The sequence below is a fragment of the Metopolophium dirhodum genome, chromosome 5, assembly GCF_019925205.1.
Source record: "Metopolophium dirhodum isolate CAU chromosome 5, ASM1992520v1, whole genome shotgun sequence".
NCBI lineage: Eukaryota > Metazoa > Arthropoda > Insecta > Hemiptera > Aphididae > Metopolophium > Metopolophium dirhodum.
The window spans coordinates 9498568-9517173 of NC_083564.1; the positions used below are offsets into that span (position 1 = coordinate 9498568).

An 18606-nucleotide genomic window follows, 5' to 3' on the forward strand; every position below is an offset into this window, starting at 1 on the left:
TTCTAATTCAAAATAAGGGTTTCTTGATCAAATATAAACTAAACATTTCCGGGTAAAATAATACAATTAGGCGTGTTTAAAATATTGTTCGTTATTTAACCCTTTACTACTCTACAGTAGTATAGTCTATAGATGTAATAATTAATATACTTACATAATGTTTACTTACAATTAAATGTTGTGTTATTGTAAAAATAAATACATATTGAATTTATGACTTCATTAGAAACATATGGATAATTCGATCGATACATAATAATATAATATCATAATTATAATATATAGGTACATTATATACGGATGTGAGATGTTGTTGATAGTGTCCGTATAACCACCTGGGTTACAGCTGTGACACATATGCACAATAAACACAATGCACACAACAATAATGGTTTACAATCACATATAGTTTGAAATTATTCATTTTATTAAGTATCTATTGTGCAAGTTGTGATTTTTAGCCATTATTATCTAGTCAGATTTAAAATTTATGTTATTTCTATCATATTAATGAAAGCCCTTATAACAACAAAAAAATACATTAAAAAAATATTTAATATACAAAATATAGTTGGTTAAATCTATAAGCACATTAATATAGGAATAAATTATATTATATCATATTTTCATATTTAAATATTATATATATGTTATATATTACTCACGTATTTTGTACAGTTAACTATTATATTATGTATTATACATGTTTTGTACTGTACCTATTAATAAATTATACCTAATGTCATTTAAATAAAGAAGCCTTTGGACAATTTAAAAAATAATGTAATATACTTATCATATTTTTAGTTCTGAACGGAATGAAGAAGCTATACATATTTGAATTTACAAAAATGTGCTGTTTAAATTTGTCAGTAATCGATAATTTTGATGAAAATTTAATATATTTATAATGTTATCTTTAATGATTATAAATTGATATTAGACGTTGATATTATAAATTTAAAAAAATGATTGAAATGTGTGAAGAGTTTTTCAAAAATATTCAAGAACCAAACAAAAATAAAAATGTTGTGAACATTTAAGTGTTTTTATTACACAATCTGTTCGCGATGATGAACTGATGACAAAGAGAAGGAAAAAAGGATATGAATCACAGAGTTGGAGGCACTTGGACCTGGTAGTATAATCGTTATATTTACATGTTATTATATAACTATTTAATATATCAAAATGGGTAGGTACTAGTGGACTAGTATAAGAAAGCAGGTCACGGAAACACCAACTTTTTTGTTGTTAATTATTGTTCCGATTTTGTCAAAAACTTGTTTTGCGTAAAAATGTTCGTTTTCCTAAAATTTTTTTTCATAGGTAGTTATTTTGAAAATTACTAGGAATTATTTACTAAAAGTACTAACTAGATTCAGTTCATCAACAGAAACCAGCCTCAAAGTTGGAATTCGAAGCATATTTATTGCTCAAAATGTTGGAGGTAGACATAAAAAATAAAAAACATATCATGTAAAATAGATATACGTTCATTGCTCCGCTCAGAATCCAAATATAAGTATAGGTATATTATAAATATGGCAGCTGATTTAAAATGTCGAAAAATCAAACGAAATGTAAAAATCAAAACATAATAAATTGTATATGACATTATAAGGTCAATATCACAGTACAATGAAATGTCGGAATATATAATATTGTTATTGATTCAAAATATAGGACATAGCTAAGAATATCCTTGTTTGATATATAGACATTTGTAATGTACAGTGCAAAAGGATAATCCTTGTGTTTACTTATGCCTCTATGGCCCTATTGTTATTTTCATTTCTGTAGAAATTCACCATAAATCATTGAACATAACAACAAAAGCTTATATACGATAGATGTTCTGCATATATGTCACCCGATAATCTCACCTTTACAAATGGCTTATGCCTATACCAATGATTCGAATATTATTTTTAAATTGAAGCTTTCAGACAACTGCATTTGGTAATACTTATTAATTTAGATATGTCTAAAAGAAATGATTTACATAAAATATAACATAAATTACGCTATTTTAATAAAAATAAAACGTATTTGATAGAAAGCATGAAAGTCCAAGAATTTTATAATTTATTTGTAAAAAAAAAATGATACACACTTTACTTGAAATATTTTCTTTATGATATATCGTAAATTGGAGGTACATAGTGTACCTTAAATATTGTTAATTTTTACCTATATACAACTATATTTAAAATCAATTAACATTCGAAGAAAATTATTTATCATAAAACAGTTGTATTATATTACCTATTTCTGTATGTTTGTAGATCAGTTTAAAACAATAAAAAACACGAAGAAAATTAAATATTTCATAACATTCTTGAAACCAGAATAAATGTCATCACTCGTCACCTACATGCTGAAAGTCTCAAAATCCATACAATATGAATAAATATCATAAAATATATTTGATTCCTGTAATCTCTTCGTCGTATTATTAAGATCAAAAACGAAATAGTATACCTAAACACTAAAATATGAAAATAAACGTATTTATTTTTGAACACGATAATACTTTTATGCTCCGAGCATTAATAATATTATTGAACCATGAAATGTATGCAAAATATATTATACTAAAAATCTAAATAATATTTAATTGATAATTATTTATACTTTAAAATATTTCCATGATATATGTGAAATAACCTACGAAACAGGTGTTAAGAAGGAACGAATTCACATAAGATCTTTAGGATGAATACATCCCCTCTGAAAGATTTTAAGCGACAAGTTTATCTCCCTCGGCAAACGGGGTTAACTTATTCAAAGACAAATACCAAAGCTCTTAAAGTCAGCATACTTGACAGTTGAAAACACGGGTTTAACGAAATAAATATAATGGTTCAATTTACGTTTTTTTTGAAAATCTAATAATATACCATACATTATATGCATATAACATATCATATATATTTTATATAGTGGTCTATACTAAATATTTATAATGGTTGACGATTGTTTTCCGTGTCCCACAATATAAAAAAAAATCATCTGACTATTGATTTTTGATTAGATAATGAACACAAAAAATAAATATCATAGTTCAAAAGATATATAAGGTACGTTTTATTTAAGAAAAGAGTACGTGATTTAATGCGGTGTGAACATTGAGACTTGCGGCGTATTATTGGTTTGGTTTTTATGATATACACATGCGCAGGGTACAATAAGCATGCGCGTCGAATGACAATTAGGGTTTAAACTGTTTTCCGGAACTCAATGCACGTATAACTACCGATTTTTATATTTACTCTTATTCATCTTTTCATTCGGCTTCCTATGTTTTAACTTGCAGGCTTATTCGTAAAAACTATAAAGCGACTAACGTATATTATGACTCGATTTATAATACTGAATATATATTCCGTTAAACACTATATTTTGAACAACAGAATCATTATATTATAATCAGTACAGTAAGTTTACTTGATAGTTAATATCCAAAGATACATTAGATAGGTATCATTTTGATGAGACAACAGCAAGCTCGGATCAAACCTCCACTTGAAAATGTTTTTATCAAATACGATGACCTGATATAAATGATAGTTAATTTAGCAGACTACTATCCTACTCCAAAACAAGTAAAGTAAGACTTCTTAACATATAGTATGTGTAACAAGTCCTGGTTTTATCATGATTAGGCTTAGGCACCTACTTATTAACTTGAAAATTGGAACATAAAATGCTGTTAACTTAATAGGTATATTAAAAATAGCTATAAATGTATGACCGAATTATTAATTTAAGTTATTTAAACTTGAATACTCATCATCAATTAGAATCCAAACATTAATTTAAACTATACAATTTAACACGCGTTAATCTTTAATTATTTAATGCACCATGAATATAAAATGTACATATACTATTGCACATGTTTAGCACCCCTGCCTATGCACTAAAATGAATCATCAGCCAGACGCCCAACAGCCAAGGCAAACATGAGACGAGTGGGCCTCGAGGCAATAATAATTGTCATACCGATAAAACATTTATTTAATTTCAGCGAAAACTATAATATTATAGTTTTGTGATTGTAACGTATAACATTTTCATTTAGATAAATATTTAAATAAACATATTTAAGTTTATATATTATGTGTAATAATAAAATTACTCAATATAACACACTATTTTTGTTATTATTGATATTTACATACATACCTATATCTATATAATTGATAAAGTAAACCAGAAGATCAGAGAGATAATGATAACCCCCCGATTCAATACAATTCGTCTTAACAATATTCTGTAATGTTCATGTGTGTGTGCGTGTGTGTGTGTTGTGTATATTACTACACCGTAATCTATAAGGAAGTTTTGAATGAGTCATGACAAAAGAATTATGAAGATTATATTATTATTATTATTATTTTATTTAAAACGATATCACTTCAAATAAAAATATAAATATTATATGATTTCTAAAACGTAAAATTTCGGTAAAACTCTATAAGGACGGAGTAACCTTAATCCTACTAATGGAAAATACCCCTTATGGATTCGGTGGTCTTTTCCAACTACATGGAGGATTAATAGACCCTCGAATTAATTAAAAACAAAACTGTAGAAAATTAATCGCTGTAATACTTCATTAATTCTATAAGACAACATAAAAAAATAACTATACAATTTTAATTCAATATTTTGAACACAAATGTGAAACTGTAAATATTTTCATAATTTGGTTGCTTATCAATTTCATAATATAAAATTATCCCCATTTATGGTTAAAAACCTATACCCTTACTTGTTTATAAGTTATGACTAAATAGAACTTAACAGTACCTAATTCTTGAACTTTATAATAATACCTATATATGGTTTATAATTAAAATAGTTTAAACTTCATGAACAGAGAGATGCATAAGAACGGCAGCTGACCACAAGTTACATACCTAGTAATAACTAACTTATTTATCATCGGATTTAATTAATACATAATATATCAGTGTTAAGAGGCGTATTACTGGAGTATTACTATAATACGTTACTAGGTATTCCATTGCCCACTTGCTTAACCATATTATTATTGTAAGACCGGTGTTGTATAACACATTTTATCATAATATGATACAAAAGAAAAATAATAACTGGATTGTGGTGTAAAACATTACAAACCTACGCTTTAGTGCTTTACTATAACGTATTTTACAACCATCTACAATAGAAAACATAATACTTTATAATATGATACTACAAGATATAGGAAGGTACCTATAGTAAACGAAATACGTTCATAAGAACAAATGTTAATGATACAGAAAATAGGTAAATAAAATTCTATTTTTTTTTTAATATTCACAATTAAAATTTAATTTAATCTGTAATGTCTCTAAATTACCATTTTCAGATATGTTGGGAACATTATTAAAATAAAGTTTTAAATCGGAAACAATGAGTGATAAATTAATTTTAAATAGCTGATTTATTCGGATTAGTATAGTAGAAATATAAATACATAGAATACTGTTTATATCAGACTTATTACCTAGTGTATTTTGCACATACTAGTAACATAAAAAATGCCAGGAACAAAATATTAATACAACAGAATTAAAATAACATTTAAAATGAAAATAATATTACCTATAGGTAAAAAAATTTACGCACAAAATGTACAAGTGTAGGTACACTATATCTATTATAGGCTATAAGTAATTCATATACTAAAATATCCTTAATTTCCACATATAATTCAATTTTCTGGCAGTACCAAATGCATTATCTAACAGGCCAGTAACAGATAATGATAAAAAATATGTATTAAAATGAATAACGCAAATAAAGTTTAAATACTGATTTAAATATTAGGTGAACACCCCCACACTGGAAACTATAATTAATAAATAAGACGTCTAAGATAAATAAACTAATAATAGTAATATTATACTGCAATAATGGATTATTTTATTTTAAAAACCGTTATAATTTTAAAATCTTTTTTAGTTGTATACCTAAGTTTATTTTTACGTGTTATAACACAAGATTCAAATTTAGAGACTAAATCCGTAAGAAACGCAAAATAAAAATTACTACCAATTAAAGTCTAATTAAAGTAGTATAATAGATATTAGATAACACTAATTTTTAAATACTGCAGCAATGAAAATTATAAATTAGGTAGCACTTTAAATGTATGATATTTTTTATCATTTTATTTTACGCTAAGAAAGGAAACACCACGTCAGAAGTTCGCAGAATCCGTAGGCTGACGGATCGCGTAGGCATTCCACAAAGATAGAAATACAACTCCGTTCTAACACAGCACAGGTAACAGAAGTAGGTACTAAAAACAATCAACATCCCCTCTTAACCATTCAAATGTCATTACATCAATATTGGTCGATATTCTATTCCAATGTAGGTACATGTCATTAATTAACATGTCAACGATTAATATTAATCTCAACAATGTATTTCTTTTAGCCTAGGCTTAAACAACAAGAAAGTAATGATACAAAATAATTAGTACTTACAAAGTCGGCCAAAACTATGGCTCAGGCGTTTTTTAATTTTTTGAACTTTGCTTAAAGCACCACTCTTCTTTTCTCTCATGGTAACTCCTGAAACAATATAATAAGTAATTATTAAACAAATTTTAAATAATACCAATTTTTAATTCTAAAGAACTATAGGACATATATATATAATTTAATTTAATATATTTTTTGTAATTTTACAAGGCAAATTTGTAATTATCTTTCTATCTACCACAAGAAAACCAAAAAATTACCAATTTATAATGATAACAATAAATTAAAACATCAGAACTAAAAACATCAATCTTCAATTATAAAATGATTACCTGATTTCGGTGGTTTTTCAAAAACACCAAAATAAACTACAGGAGTATCAATTTTATATAATCATTATTCACTCGGTACAAATAACATATTTTATAAATAAATTTTAAATACGAATAATTAAAATCCAAAATATATGTATTTACATATATGATAAGAAATATAAAAATATAACATACAAATAATTAAATGTCAAATATATACTTAAAAATTGTATGTTTTAATTTACAATTCACACAGTAAAGCGCACACGGAGCAAAACCATCGGCGAACGGGTCACGAGAACCACTACTAAAAGCAGTAGCAACTGGCAAGCAATGTCAGCTAGTGCCCGTCAGTGTCGCCGTTCACAGGAGTACAATATTATTGTTCAGCCGCAGAAATGATTACCAGCATATTATCATATTTTGCAAATGAAAGCAAATTAATAAAAACTGACGTATTCATAATAATACATTTTCGAACCAAAAGTATTTTTATAATATTGCTTAGATTAATATGTAGTTATAACATACTATAATAAATTTAATTAATAACCAAAAAATAAATTCTTAACAGAATTTTATCATTAATAAAATAATTCAACTATAATTTAAATTACCTTATGTAAAATAATGATATTATTATTAGACAATTGATAAAAAACTGATAATTATCTGAAATTTTAATTTTACAAGATACTTACTTAAATATTGTAATATACCTATGTTTAAAACTATTATTTAAAACTAAGATTTGTCGTTATATACATTTATTTCTATATTATTTAAAAAGCGAATATTCACTTAAGTTAAATAAATTGTATAATTTAAATATAAAACTAAATTGTAATATACTCACAAACAATACGAATGAATACAATATTTATACAAATGTTTTATTTTCTACTAGGTAAAAATTAATTTTAGTTCAACATTTTTCAATAGTTAAAAAAAATTATATATATATTATATTAACTATGGGTATGGACTTCAATGAAAAATAGATACTAAGTTTTGTCTTGAGTATTTCTTTTTGCGTGTAACCAAATAAAAAAGGATATATAATATAAAAGTTTCCCCTCAGCACATAAATCTGGATTCCGATCTTACGTTAACCATGCTTGACAGCAAAATCCTTGTCAAAATCAAAAAGGGGATATGGATAGGGGTCTTTCCTTCACCCACTCTCACTCGCTACACCCGAAACAATATTCGCCATCTGGCACATAAAGGGTCATTGCAACATCAACTACTACATTTCCACGTCCCATCCGCTACATCCAAAGTGGTCATAATTAATTGTAATAATTATTATTATAAGGGCCCACACACCGAACAAAACATTCCCTTTTCTACTGGACAATAATATAATATAAGTCTCTCGCCTGAACCTTATATATTTTTATAAATATATATAGATACCGAAGTCTTTTATATTATGGAATAAGTCGGACAATATAAAATCGACGTGACTATGTATTACTGAACTAATATAATATGATACGATTGATTGATAATCAAACCGTTGTTCCAATTGTAACTAGTTCGTGACAATTATAAAAACTGTAATGGCCTTTACAATGATTTACAAATATACCTATGCTATATCATATACATTAAATTATAAAATATTTTTGAAAAATGTTATAGTATTATACGAGCTATAGTTCAATATTGTTTCCTATTACACATTTTTCAATATAACTTTAAAATAGCTGAATTCATAAAAATTTAAACATAATTTTGATTTTATATTATATAACGGCGCGATTTATGTATCAGTCTTACAATGATATGTTTATTTTATTTACATTTTTTTGAGTGTCTGGCATCACCTTTAAAACCAGTGAAAAATTGTTAATCTATTCCACTTAGAGATGGTATTTTGGCTGATTTGGCGAAATTGAAGTTCAAATCTTTTCAAATTTTTAAACTATAATGTAGTTAAAACTTATCAAATTTTCGCATTTTAATAGCTAAGATTGAAAACGTAATACAAGATTATCATATTATGTTCTTCTTAAAGCAACATAAAAACCCTATGTATACATAACATGGAATTGGATAAAAACAAAATATAACGATTTTAGTTATTATATTGTCTTTTAGTAGGTAAATCTACAGCAAAGCAATTTTCTCGGTTTTTTTTATCACACAGAATAATGCAAAACTGCCATAAATAATAATAGTTTCAATAATTAAACAAATCCCAATCTGACGTATGCAAAATCTACTGACTATACATCCAAAATATTATAATAATGAAAATAATGTCAAACAAATTACATAAGAAAATAAATACGAATAATATATACCTAATAGTTAGTACATTTTAGTTGTAGCTAAAAAAATCTTTATTCAATAATCCTAATCATTTTTAAGAAAGTGAAATGTTAACTCAATAAAATAGGTACGTTTATATATATGTAAGTAATATATGTTTATTTTATGCTATGTGTATATAGGTACATGTTAAAGACCCAACCTATTAAGTAAATGGTTTAGATTCATAACGTATAAAATAACATAAAGTGCCCGTTACTCGCTTTCGTGTATATTCCAACTTTGCATCCCTTAATAAATATGACCTACATAAAAGGTTACACAGAATCCTAGAATAGTTTTTATTCGCTCTCCAACATTAATTTCTAATTTAAATTCTGGCGGGCACTATTCCCTGGCAGAATAAAAACAGTCGAAGATGGGCGCACAGGATCAATTTTCCACCGGAAGAAACCACACACAAGGGACCTCAGACGCAGTATTTCCCTAACCGTGTGACGTCAAAATATTAATTATTCAGAACATTCAACAATAAAACAAACGAGCCAATCACATAGTAATGTTTAATTTGAATTGAAAAGTTTTATTCTTAACAATGAACTTATAACAAACGAATTTTATTAGCACGTCCAACTTTTGTTGTCTCTCAAAGTACTACACTTTTTGTTTCTCTACTCAAGTCCTTCTATACAAAAACAATTACACCACAAATTCAAGAGAAAACGAATGGAGAGATTAAGTTACCTAGAAAAACGTCCCAACACGTTATTGTCCACCCTTAGTTGTAGGGCTGTGCGAAATTCAATTACAAGGTTGTCCGGAATGGTCACGGACAAATTGCAACACGAAGATCTACCCTTGATGTTAGAATTTAATACACTGTATATGATTCAGGGTTCTCAGAATAGGATATGAAATGTTACGCCTTTCGACATTAACCAGTTTAAACCATAACGATATTGTGGTAAGTATATATTATATATTATAGGTACCTATATAATAGATATTATCTAGAAATGACTATCTCCATGATTGGTTTAAAAATTTGTTAATCGTATTTTAATATTATGATGATCATAATCATTATACAAGGTAGGTATTATAACAAAAAAAATCAAATTATTTAAATAACAATTATTAAAGTAAGTTGTTTAGAATTGAAGTAGTCAATTTTTTTAAGACTAAAACCATTGATTAAATATAGGTACTATATTATATTATATTATATTATATTATATTATTTTAATATTTTTTATTATATTTTTATTATATATTTAAGCGATGCTAAAATTACATTTTTCATATCAAACAAATTAGTTGAACTCCAAGCTGGACGACAATAAGTATAGTCTCTAACTATTTCAGTTACCAAAAATAATCAGTTATTGACTATCTATTATAAAGATAGCTATAACAGCTATCACCAACCCCCCCCCCCCCAAAAAAAAAAAAAAACAACTGTTAAGATACATTCAAAACCAAGTTAGCAATGTACCATGTGTCATTGTCACCAATTCGCCTGTGTACTATGTAATACACGTGATTAAATAACATGAGTTAACAGTTTATACAGTACATTAAACGAAACGCTGGTTAGCCAAGCCTAATTCAATTTCCTACCAAAAGAGGAAATTGCATGACACGAGATGGCTGCAGCTAGTGTATTATATGCGGTTATTACAACTAAGGTTAATTAAAACTGACTAATATTTACATAATCAAATAGACAACAGTTCGTGTTGCCGTGTACCTGTACTGTATGTATATTGTAAATGGTTGAATAAAACATTTAATATAAAATACTTAGAATAAATTTAATATGTGGTCTAAAAACTAAACCATAAATCTGACAGTTTGTAAAAATTTAAAAGTTCGAATTTATTTGATAGAATATAATATATTTACCTTAAAAATGTAACAATATTTAAACTTAATGTCTTATCCTCTAACAATCTCGTAAAATATTTTAGGTAATTAAACTGTAATTTTCATAGTTAATGCTAACACTCAAATATTCAATATAATATCTTAAATCTAGTACCTATATGAATATGTTTAATATATATTTTTTTTTAAATAATTACCTTCAAAATTAGTTACATTTATAATACTTTTAAGTATATTTTGGTTGACCTAAACTCAAAATAAAAAAATTAAATTGTTTTTATGTATAATATTAAATATAGTAATCTGAGATAGCCCATCCTATGGGGATAATTTATGTTAATATTTTACAACTGCAATTATTAATATCCATTATGTATTCATATAGAGTGATATAAGTTCTAAACTATAGGCAGGAGGCAAGTATAGGAAAGGAATGTATGAGGACTAACATGGTAAGATATCCTGTATGTAGTATATAACCTTTTTCAATTATTTTTAATAATCTAAATAATTTATTATTTCATTAGTTTTGATTGTTATTAACAAAATTCTGACACAAAAAGTGGGTAAGTCATTAAAATATCATTGCACATTATATACACGATTCTGTCAGCTCGTCTTCTACAAAAACGTTTGTTTATAATAAACATTTTTACTATTTTAGATTCTTAACGAACTAATGAATATATAGGATTTACAGTGACGTGATTATTTTGTTTGTGTCTGACTGCTATCATTACTTTTAGGAGCATATTATTACGATATTTATTGAAAACTAAAGCTACACATATTTGATAGAATACATTGGCATAAATATAGACCATACACACGTAGGTACAATGTGCATGTATAATATATATAAATATTATGTCTATAGAGGTACGTAGATTTTATTTACAATTAAATATTTCAACGCGACTCAACTACAAAAATTAACATAATCCCTCTCTCATATTTACTTAATAATAAATATATGATCAGTGATAACTGGCCAACATCAAAGATAACATTATTTCAATCCACAAGAAATTAAATAGAATTTCATTAAGTAATGAAAGTTAAAATTATTTTAGGCATTTCAAGCAAATTATAATGATATAATATATTGTTATAATGTGCATTATGTATAATAATTTTAGTTTCCGAGCGGAACGATGAATGTATTATAAGTTTTACCATAATTTGTGTTTTTTTTTTCATTATTATTTATTTGTGTGTTCTGTGTGTGACTGTCATCACGTTTTGGAGCTGATAAATCAACTTCGATAGTAGCAATTTGAATCAAGTTAGTACTTTGGGGAGTCGTAAATAAAAATAGTCCACGTACTTTATAAAATAATCAGAAAAAAAAATTACGGACAAAGGGAATACTTATTAACGGAACATCCGTTTTTGGCAAATAGATTTTATTTTTTTTATGTAGTAATTCTGTATTTAATAATCGTACTTGAAATATTTACAAAATTATACGAATATTAATTAGGCATTTATCGATATAATACATTTTAAAAGAATTTTAGCACTTTTTGATCGATTTATAGATATGAAGATATTTTTAAGATTTTTAACTAAACCAAAAAGCTTGAAAGTTCAATACGAGGTTTCTTATTAGTTCTAGCAGTCATTAAAAATACATAGGAACAATGTTTTTTTTATAAGCGTTGAAGTACAAATTTCGACGAAATATTATGTAAGTAATTAAAAATTCATAATAATTTTCAATTTCAATAGCTTTGGATCTCAAGCTTCAAGGTTCTTAATACAAACATTTTTACTCCAGCATTCTAAAAATATTAAAAACACAACCATTAGTTTTTACTTTTTTATATAGATATTTAAGACATTGTCCAGCGAAGAATCTGGACAAAATTGAATATTTAAACGAAAAAAAAATTTGTATTCATATGCTGTAATTCAAAAAATATTTAAGGACTAGAAACTATTTGTCATTAGTTACAACGTACATTATTATTTTCTATACTCAATAAAATTTAAAATATATTAATACCTACTAATTTTAAGCTATTAATAAACCTATCACGAAACAATTCACACCGTTCTACTATACGTGTTATAAGTTAATTACAATAATAATATTTAGTATAAAAACAATAATATATGAGATGTATTTGGCAAAAATTATAGTTCAACATATTATAATTTTACTATATTTTCAGAAAAATAAATTACTTATGGCAACATACATAAAAAATATTATATAAAATGCCCTTAGAAATAGAGGCTGATTTATCATTATTTTAAAAACATAGCACATTTTTGTTTCCCAGATTTTATTTTGTAAGCTTAATTTTAATATAATTAAAATTTTAATATTTTACAGACATAAAATTGATTTTTCTGAACGCAAATTCTGCGCTATGTTGTATACGTTTGTGAAACAGGGCCAACACGTGTGGGTGTTGTATCATGTAGTGTTCTCATAACTTTTTTGAAAATAGTTTTATTTGTGTAATTTGACGTCTTTACGGACAATATGTTTTACTATTTGTATCATTATCAGTTTTATTTTTTTGAATGAAAACATAAATTTTTCATTTTGTTTTACAAAGTAGATTATTTATTAGAATTCGATTCATAAATGTCGATTTTTGAATTAAATGTAGTTAATTTGTTTTAACTTTTAAGTTTATAACATTTAAGTCAACATCTTACGGGACACTAAAAATAAAAACTTAGTTCTGCTATAATATAGTATAGGTATCGAGGGTCTCTTCATTGAGTAGGTTACTGCAGTAATGGATTTATTGAATTTGAATGCAATAAATACGAAAACGATCCTGAGTGAGTGGTGATGATCCATTAGCATAAGTACTTCTAAGGATATTTTATAATAAATGTATATTGCTATAAGTACTTGCTATAACTTAATAAATATATCTTACTTAATTTAATACATCAAAACATAAAGAATTGTCTTCTTTTGTACATTTTTATTTCGATTACCTTTATTTTATATAAAAAAACAATTTTTCGTCTAAATTATTATACGTAATAATTTCAGCAGCCCTAGGCAATAAAATCCAATATTACGATACCTTAGGTCATTGTTATACGACTATGATAGGAGGTATTTCATTTGATGTTTGGAATATAGCAGCATAGTGTAAGGAAACAATATTCCATCCGCAAAACCTCAGTAAAAGGGGAGAAACTCCAGAAATAAAAAGGGCGCAATAAATTACTGTTCACACCCTTGAGAGGCAATCGACCATAATGTATGCGTTTATCCAGAAGCTCAGCAGGAGACCCTCAGACGTGTAATAATTATTTTAGAACATAAATTATTATCTGGGGCCTCTAGAATGATCTCCATCTGAAAACTACAGTTCATTTGGGATGGAAATATTCAAACTAAACTAATGAGTAATGACACACAAATGTTCACTTGATGTTATGTTTTTATACTTAAAAGGTTTCAATAATGATTTTAGTAAAGCCTTTTAACATTGTATGCAATACAATACTAATTGGATATTAATCCGAACGTTGATGAAAGTTTATTGACCCAGTTTATACGAAAAAAAGGGTGGCTGTGCAGCATAGTCTAATGAGGATAGAGTTAAGGAATACAAGTTTTGTCTAGAATTGCTATTATATACTTAAAAATATTATTAATAATTAACACAACAAAAAAGAAAAAATCATACGTTATCTCTTCATTAATTAAAGCTTTAAGTATCTGAATTATAACTCAAACAGTTAAAATATATTAATGATTAGGTGCTTAATTATTTTTATTTATACCAATTAAATTTTTTTTTTATTTATTTAATCATTAGTATCTATTTTATATAGATACATACAACTAAATTACCTTGCTATCTACATAACTGCAGGTATACATTTCACAAAAGTTGTACACAGATACAAATAAGCTCAGAATTTACACACTGCATTTCTGAAGTAATCTTAATTGCATAACCTAATCATTATTTTAGTTAAGTATATGTATGATACTAAATTACTAATTAAATAAATAACAAAAATAACATTACATACTTATAAATATAGCAGATTTTTTAAACAATACAATTTATATATTACTGAATTAAATATTTACTATGTTACTGAAAATTTGAAATTAAAATAAATGTTAACTAATTTAAGTACAATATTTTTATTTTTTTTTCTATTTTAACTAGTACTAACATGTATAATAATATACTAATATTATGAAAATATGATTAAAAAACATACAATTATACAAATAGTGTTTAAAGTTAAAAATGAATTATTTTTAAATAAGAACTGTGTTTTATAATTATGGGTTAGTGTAAAAATATATGAATTCTAGAACCACTAGTAAAATTAATATGAAACATCTATTTGGTACCAACATATTTTAAATGTATGCATGCATTCAAAGAAAAGTAAAAATAAGATTTCTGAAAATTGCTAAGTTAATTAAAAAATAAATAAATATTTATTATATACCTGTTTAATGCTTTATTGAACAAATATTTGATAGATATTCTCAATATTTATACCAAATTTTTAAAAAGTAGGTAATACCAGATAATTAATGGTTGGTATATAAAACAACTTAATAGTCAAAAAATTAACAATACATGTATTAGTATTTAGTTAATTAAGTTCTAATAATTAAAATTGTTTAAGTACAGATCAGATAATCAGATTATTTAACAAGTTTAAAAATATAACAGACCAAACTTGATAATATAAACACTATTGTGTATTAATAAAATCAAAAGTTAAACCCACAAAATTAAGGGTTTGAATCAATCTGAACAAAAGCATCTATAAATTACATTCCTAAATCAAATACTACCTACTTACTCGGGTAATATCGACTTCAAATTCTATGTAAGTTGTAAAGTCAGAGTTCAGCACCGCAATAGCCGTTAATTGACAAGCATGAAAACTGAGGATTCTTTTTTAGGAATAATAATAATAATAGGTACTATAAAGTATAAAATTGACTTCAGAATTAACTACTTTATTTTTCATTTCCAAAAAAAGCTAAAATATCAAAAAAAAAAAAAAAAATTCTTCACAAAATGTATAACAAAATATAATATTGTAGTGACCTGGAAATAATAACAACCTTAACTAAATATTTGATTACCTGTATACTTATATTTATATCAAAATGTTCTTATAAACTTAATATAAATTTTAATAATACCTAATTAGGTGAGTATATTTATGGTATACAATATCGACAAGTACTTATTATGCAAATAAATGCAATAGCATAATTTAAGTACCTAGATAAATAAATGAGATTTATAAATTAATATAAGAAAACATTATATAAACAATTTTGTAGTAATGAATAAAAAAAAGGTTGTAGTTATAAGTGCTTCTTACATAAGTACCTAGGTACCCTGGTAGGTATATCATGTTAATTTTATCTTTGAGAATACATAATATAATATAGGAAACGTATAAGATAAACGTAGGTACATAATGGGTATGTCAACCAAATGTTAGATAATTAATTAGAAAAAACATCTGTAGTTGAAATACTTTATACTATACAAGTAACAATGTAAAATATGAATCAGTTATGAAATTACTATTCTACAACTCAGGTAATATTAAACATAATATCAAGGTATACATACTACAGTGAGTTCCGCGTAATGTGATCACAGGTTTATAGATCCAACCGTTTATTGGAATCAAAAATGAAAACCCCAAACCAAATATTATACTGAAAACAATATGCTTTATGGAATCAACTGGCTAATAGAATCAAAATGACCTGGACCAATGTGATCACATTAAGCGATACTCACTGTTTATGCCGAGGTATATACTAAAATAGTCAAATGTCTGGTATCAAAATGATCAACAATGTATTACTACCATTTAAAACTATATATTAAATTTAATAAAAAGAATCTTATTTTCAACCCAACCAGCTCATCATTGGGAATTTTGTATTATGACTAAAATATCTGGAATTGTATGTGAATATTATACACATTAAAATACTTGATAAAATATACACAATTTTTATAGAGTTTACATTCCTTATAAATATTATTAAATTGGCTTGGTGACAAAACCAAAATCCATGTTTTTACAAATTTCAAGCTTTAACCTACATATATTGTGACCACATTCATCCAATTTGTGTTGGAACCCTGTGATTTAAAATACCCAATATTCGAATTGTAATTCAAAGATAAATGCAATAATAACGTTAGAAGACTCTGACCAAAACGTATTAATGTAGTATCTACATACCATCTTTCAATTTGGACGTAGAGTTGTTGCAGTTTGGCTGGCAGTACATGCTGTGTCATTTGTAAATCAAAAAAACGGGAGAAAAAAAAACAAAAATATATAATATTAAAGATTACCGACGGATCGAATTTCAACACTTAAACTAAAAGGACGTTATCAGACATTTCGTTTTGTACATGATTTATTATTTTTATTATTAAAGCATTATTATTGTTATTATTGTTACAATTTTTTTTTTTTACTTAACAATATTACACATAGCCGTTCTTGTTGCGCGTGTAATAACTAATAATGAACGGACGTGTTATCTCATTTAGTCATTTGTTGTTTTTCGTAACTCAGTTTTATCCCTTTATCTGCGTGGGTGACCGTCTGTTTTGCAGACCGCGCGCAGTGCGACCAACCGGCGCCGACCGGAATGTCCCCGGCGAGCGCCGTCCGGAATGTCCTCGACGCCGACGCACGCCGAACAGTTGTTGGAGTTGTAGTCGTGAGTCTGTTGTACAGCGCTAGCTTGCTCACCGCGGCAGGCTGCTTACCCGTCGAAAATATAATAACGCGATTGGCGATTGCCCCGACGACGACGCCGGGACGATTTAATCACTATATTATTATTATTATTATTGAACTACTCTTTGCTAACACAAACTCTGAAACTCAACACTGCCCCGGCGCCGGGTGTTTATCCATAAAAGAATAATTATAATATTTTTCCATTGCTAAAATATTATAATGTATTTTTTTTCATTTTCTCGATCGGCATTGAATATTATTTTTTTATCGTCCGGCCCGGGACACACTGCTCCCTTACTCCCCTCTCGATTTCACACGTCGTCTCGCGTGCGCGCGTTTGACCAATTCGCCTCCGCGGCTGTAATAATTGTATACAAACACTCGATTTGCGAGCCGTAGAGTTTTTACCCACACTCGAATTATACGGCTGTTGTGCCTACGTACTATGTCGCGGCGCGGAGGGAGTAAACGAGTCAACTGACCTACCGTTTTTTTTTTTTTTTTTTATAATATCCAAGACTATCTTTATTATTATTATTATTATTATTATTATTATTATTATTTTTTCATACACGTCACAATACACGAACGGGTACGAAACACTCGTGAAGTCGTGACCTTAATAATCATCAGACTTTTAAACGTTACGAAAAAATGGGAATGATTATTACGAAGATACAATCCTTGACTATAATAAATATTTTATTAAATTCTGAAGTAATCAGTTGCATACATAACCGAAAACAAAAAGTAGGTACCTCCTATCATAAATTGATTTGAATAAATATAATATTAATTGTGCCTATGCCTACCTACTCCACCTTTAACCTACCTAAAAAAAAAAACTATCATAATTTTGTTAATGAGAC

General features: G+C 26.6%; 1 protein-coding gene across 2 annotated transcripts in view; it reads right to left on the reverse strand.

Annotated features, from left to right (window-relative positions):
• The window catches only part of LOC132944468 (cyclin-dependent kinase 14), a 51855-nt gene extending 34288 nt beyond the window's left edge, over positions 1 to 17567 (reverse strand). Inside the window, exons 1-2 of one of the 2 annotated variants that reach the window (XM_061013829.1) lie at positions 17225 to 17567; positions 6510 to 6596 (exon numbers count right to left, since the gene is read on the reverse strand). In XM_061013829.1, the coding sequence (XP_060869812.1) occupies positions 6510 to 6596; positions 17225 to 17273 (136 nt within the window). In that variant the 5' untranslated portion in view covers positions 17274 to 17567. Of the gene's footprint in view, positions 1 to 6509; positions 6597 to 6838; positions 7114 to 17224 lie in introns of those variants that run through there. The other variant, XM_061013830.1, reaches the window with a different exon arrangement.
• Between the last annotated feature and the right edge of the window lie 1039 nt (positions 17568 to 18606).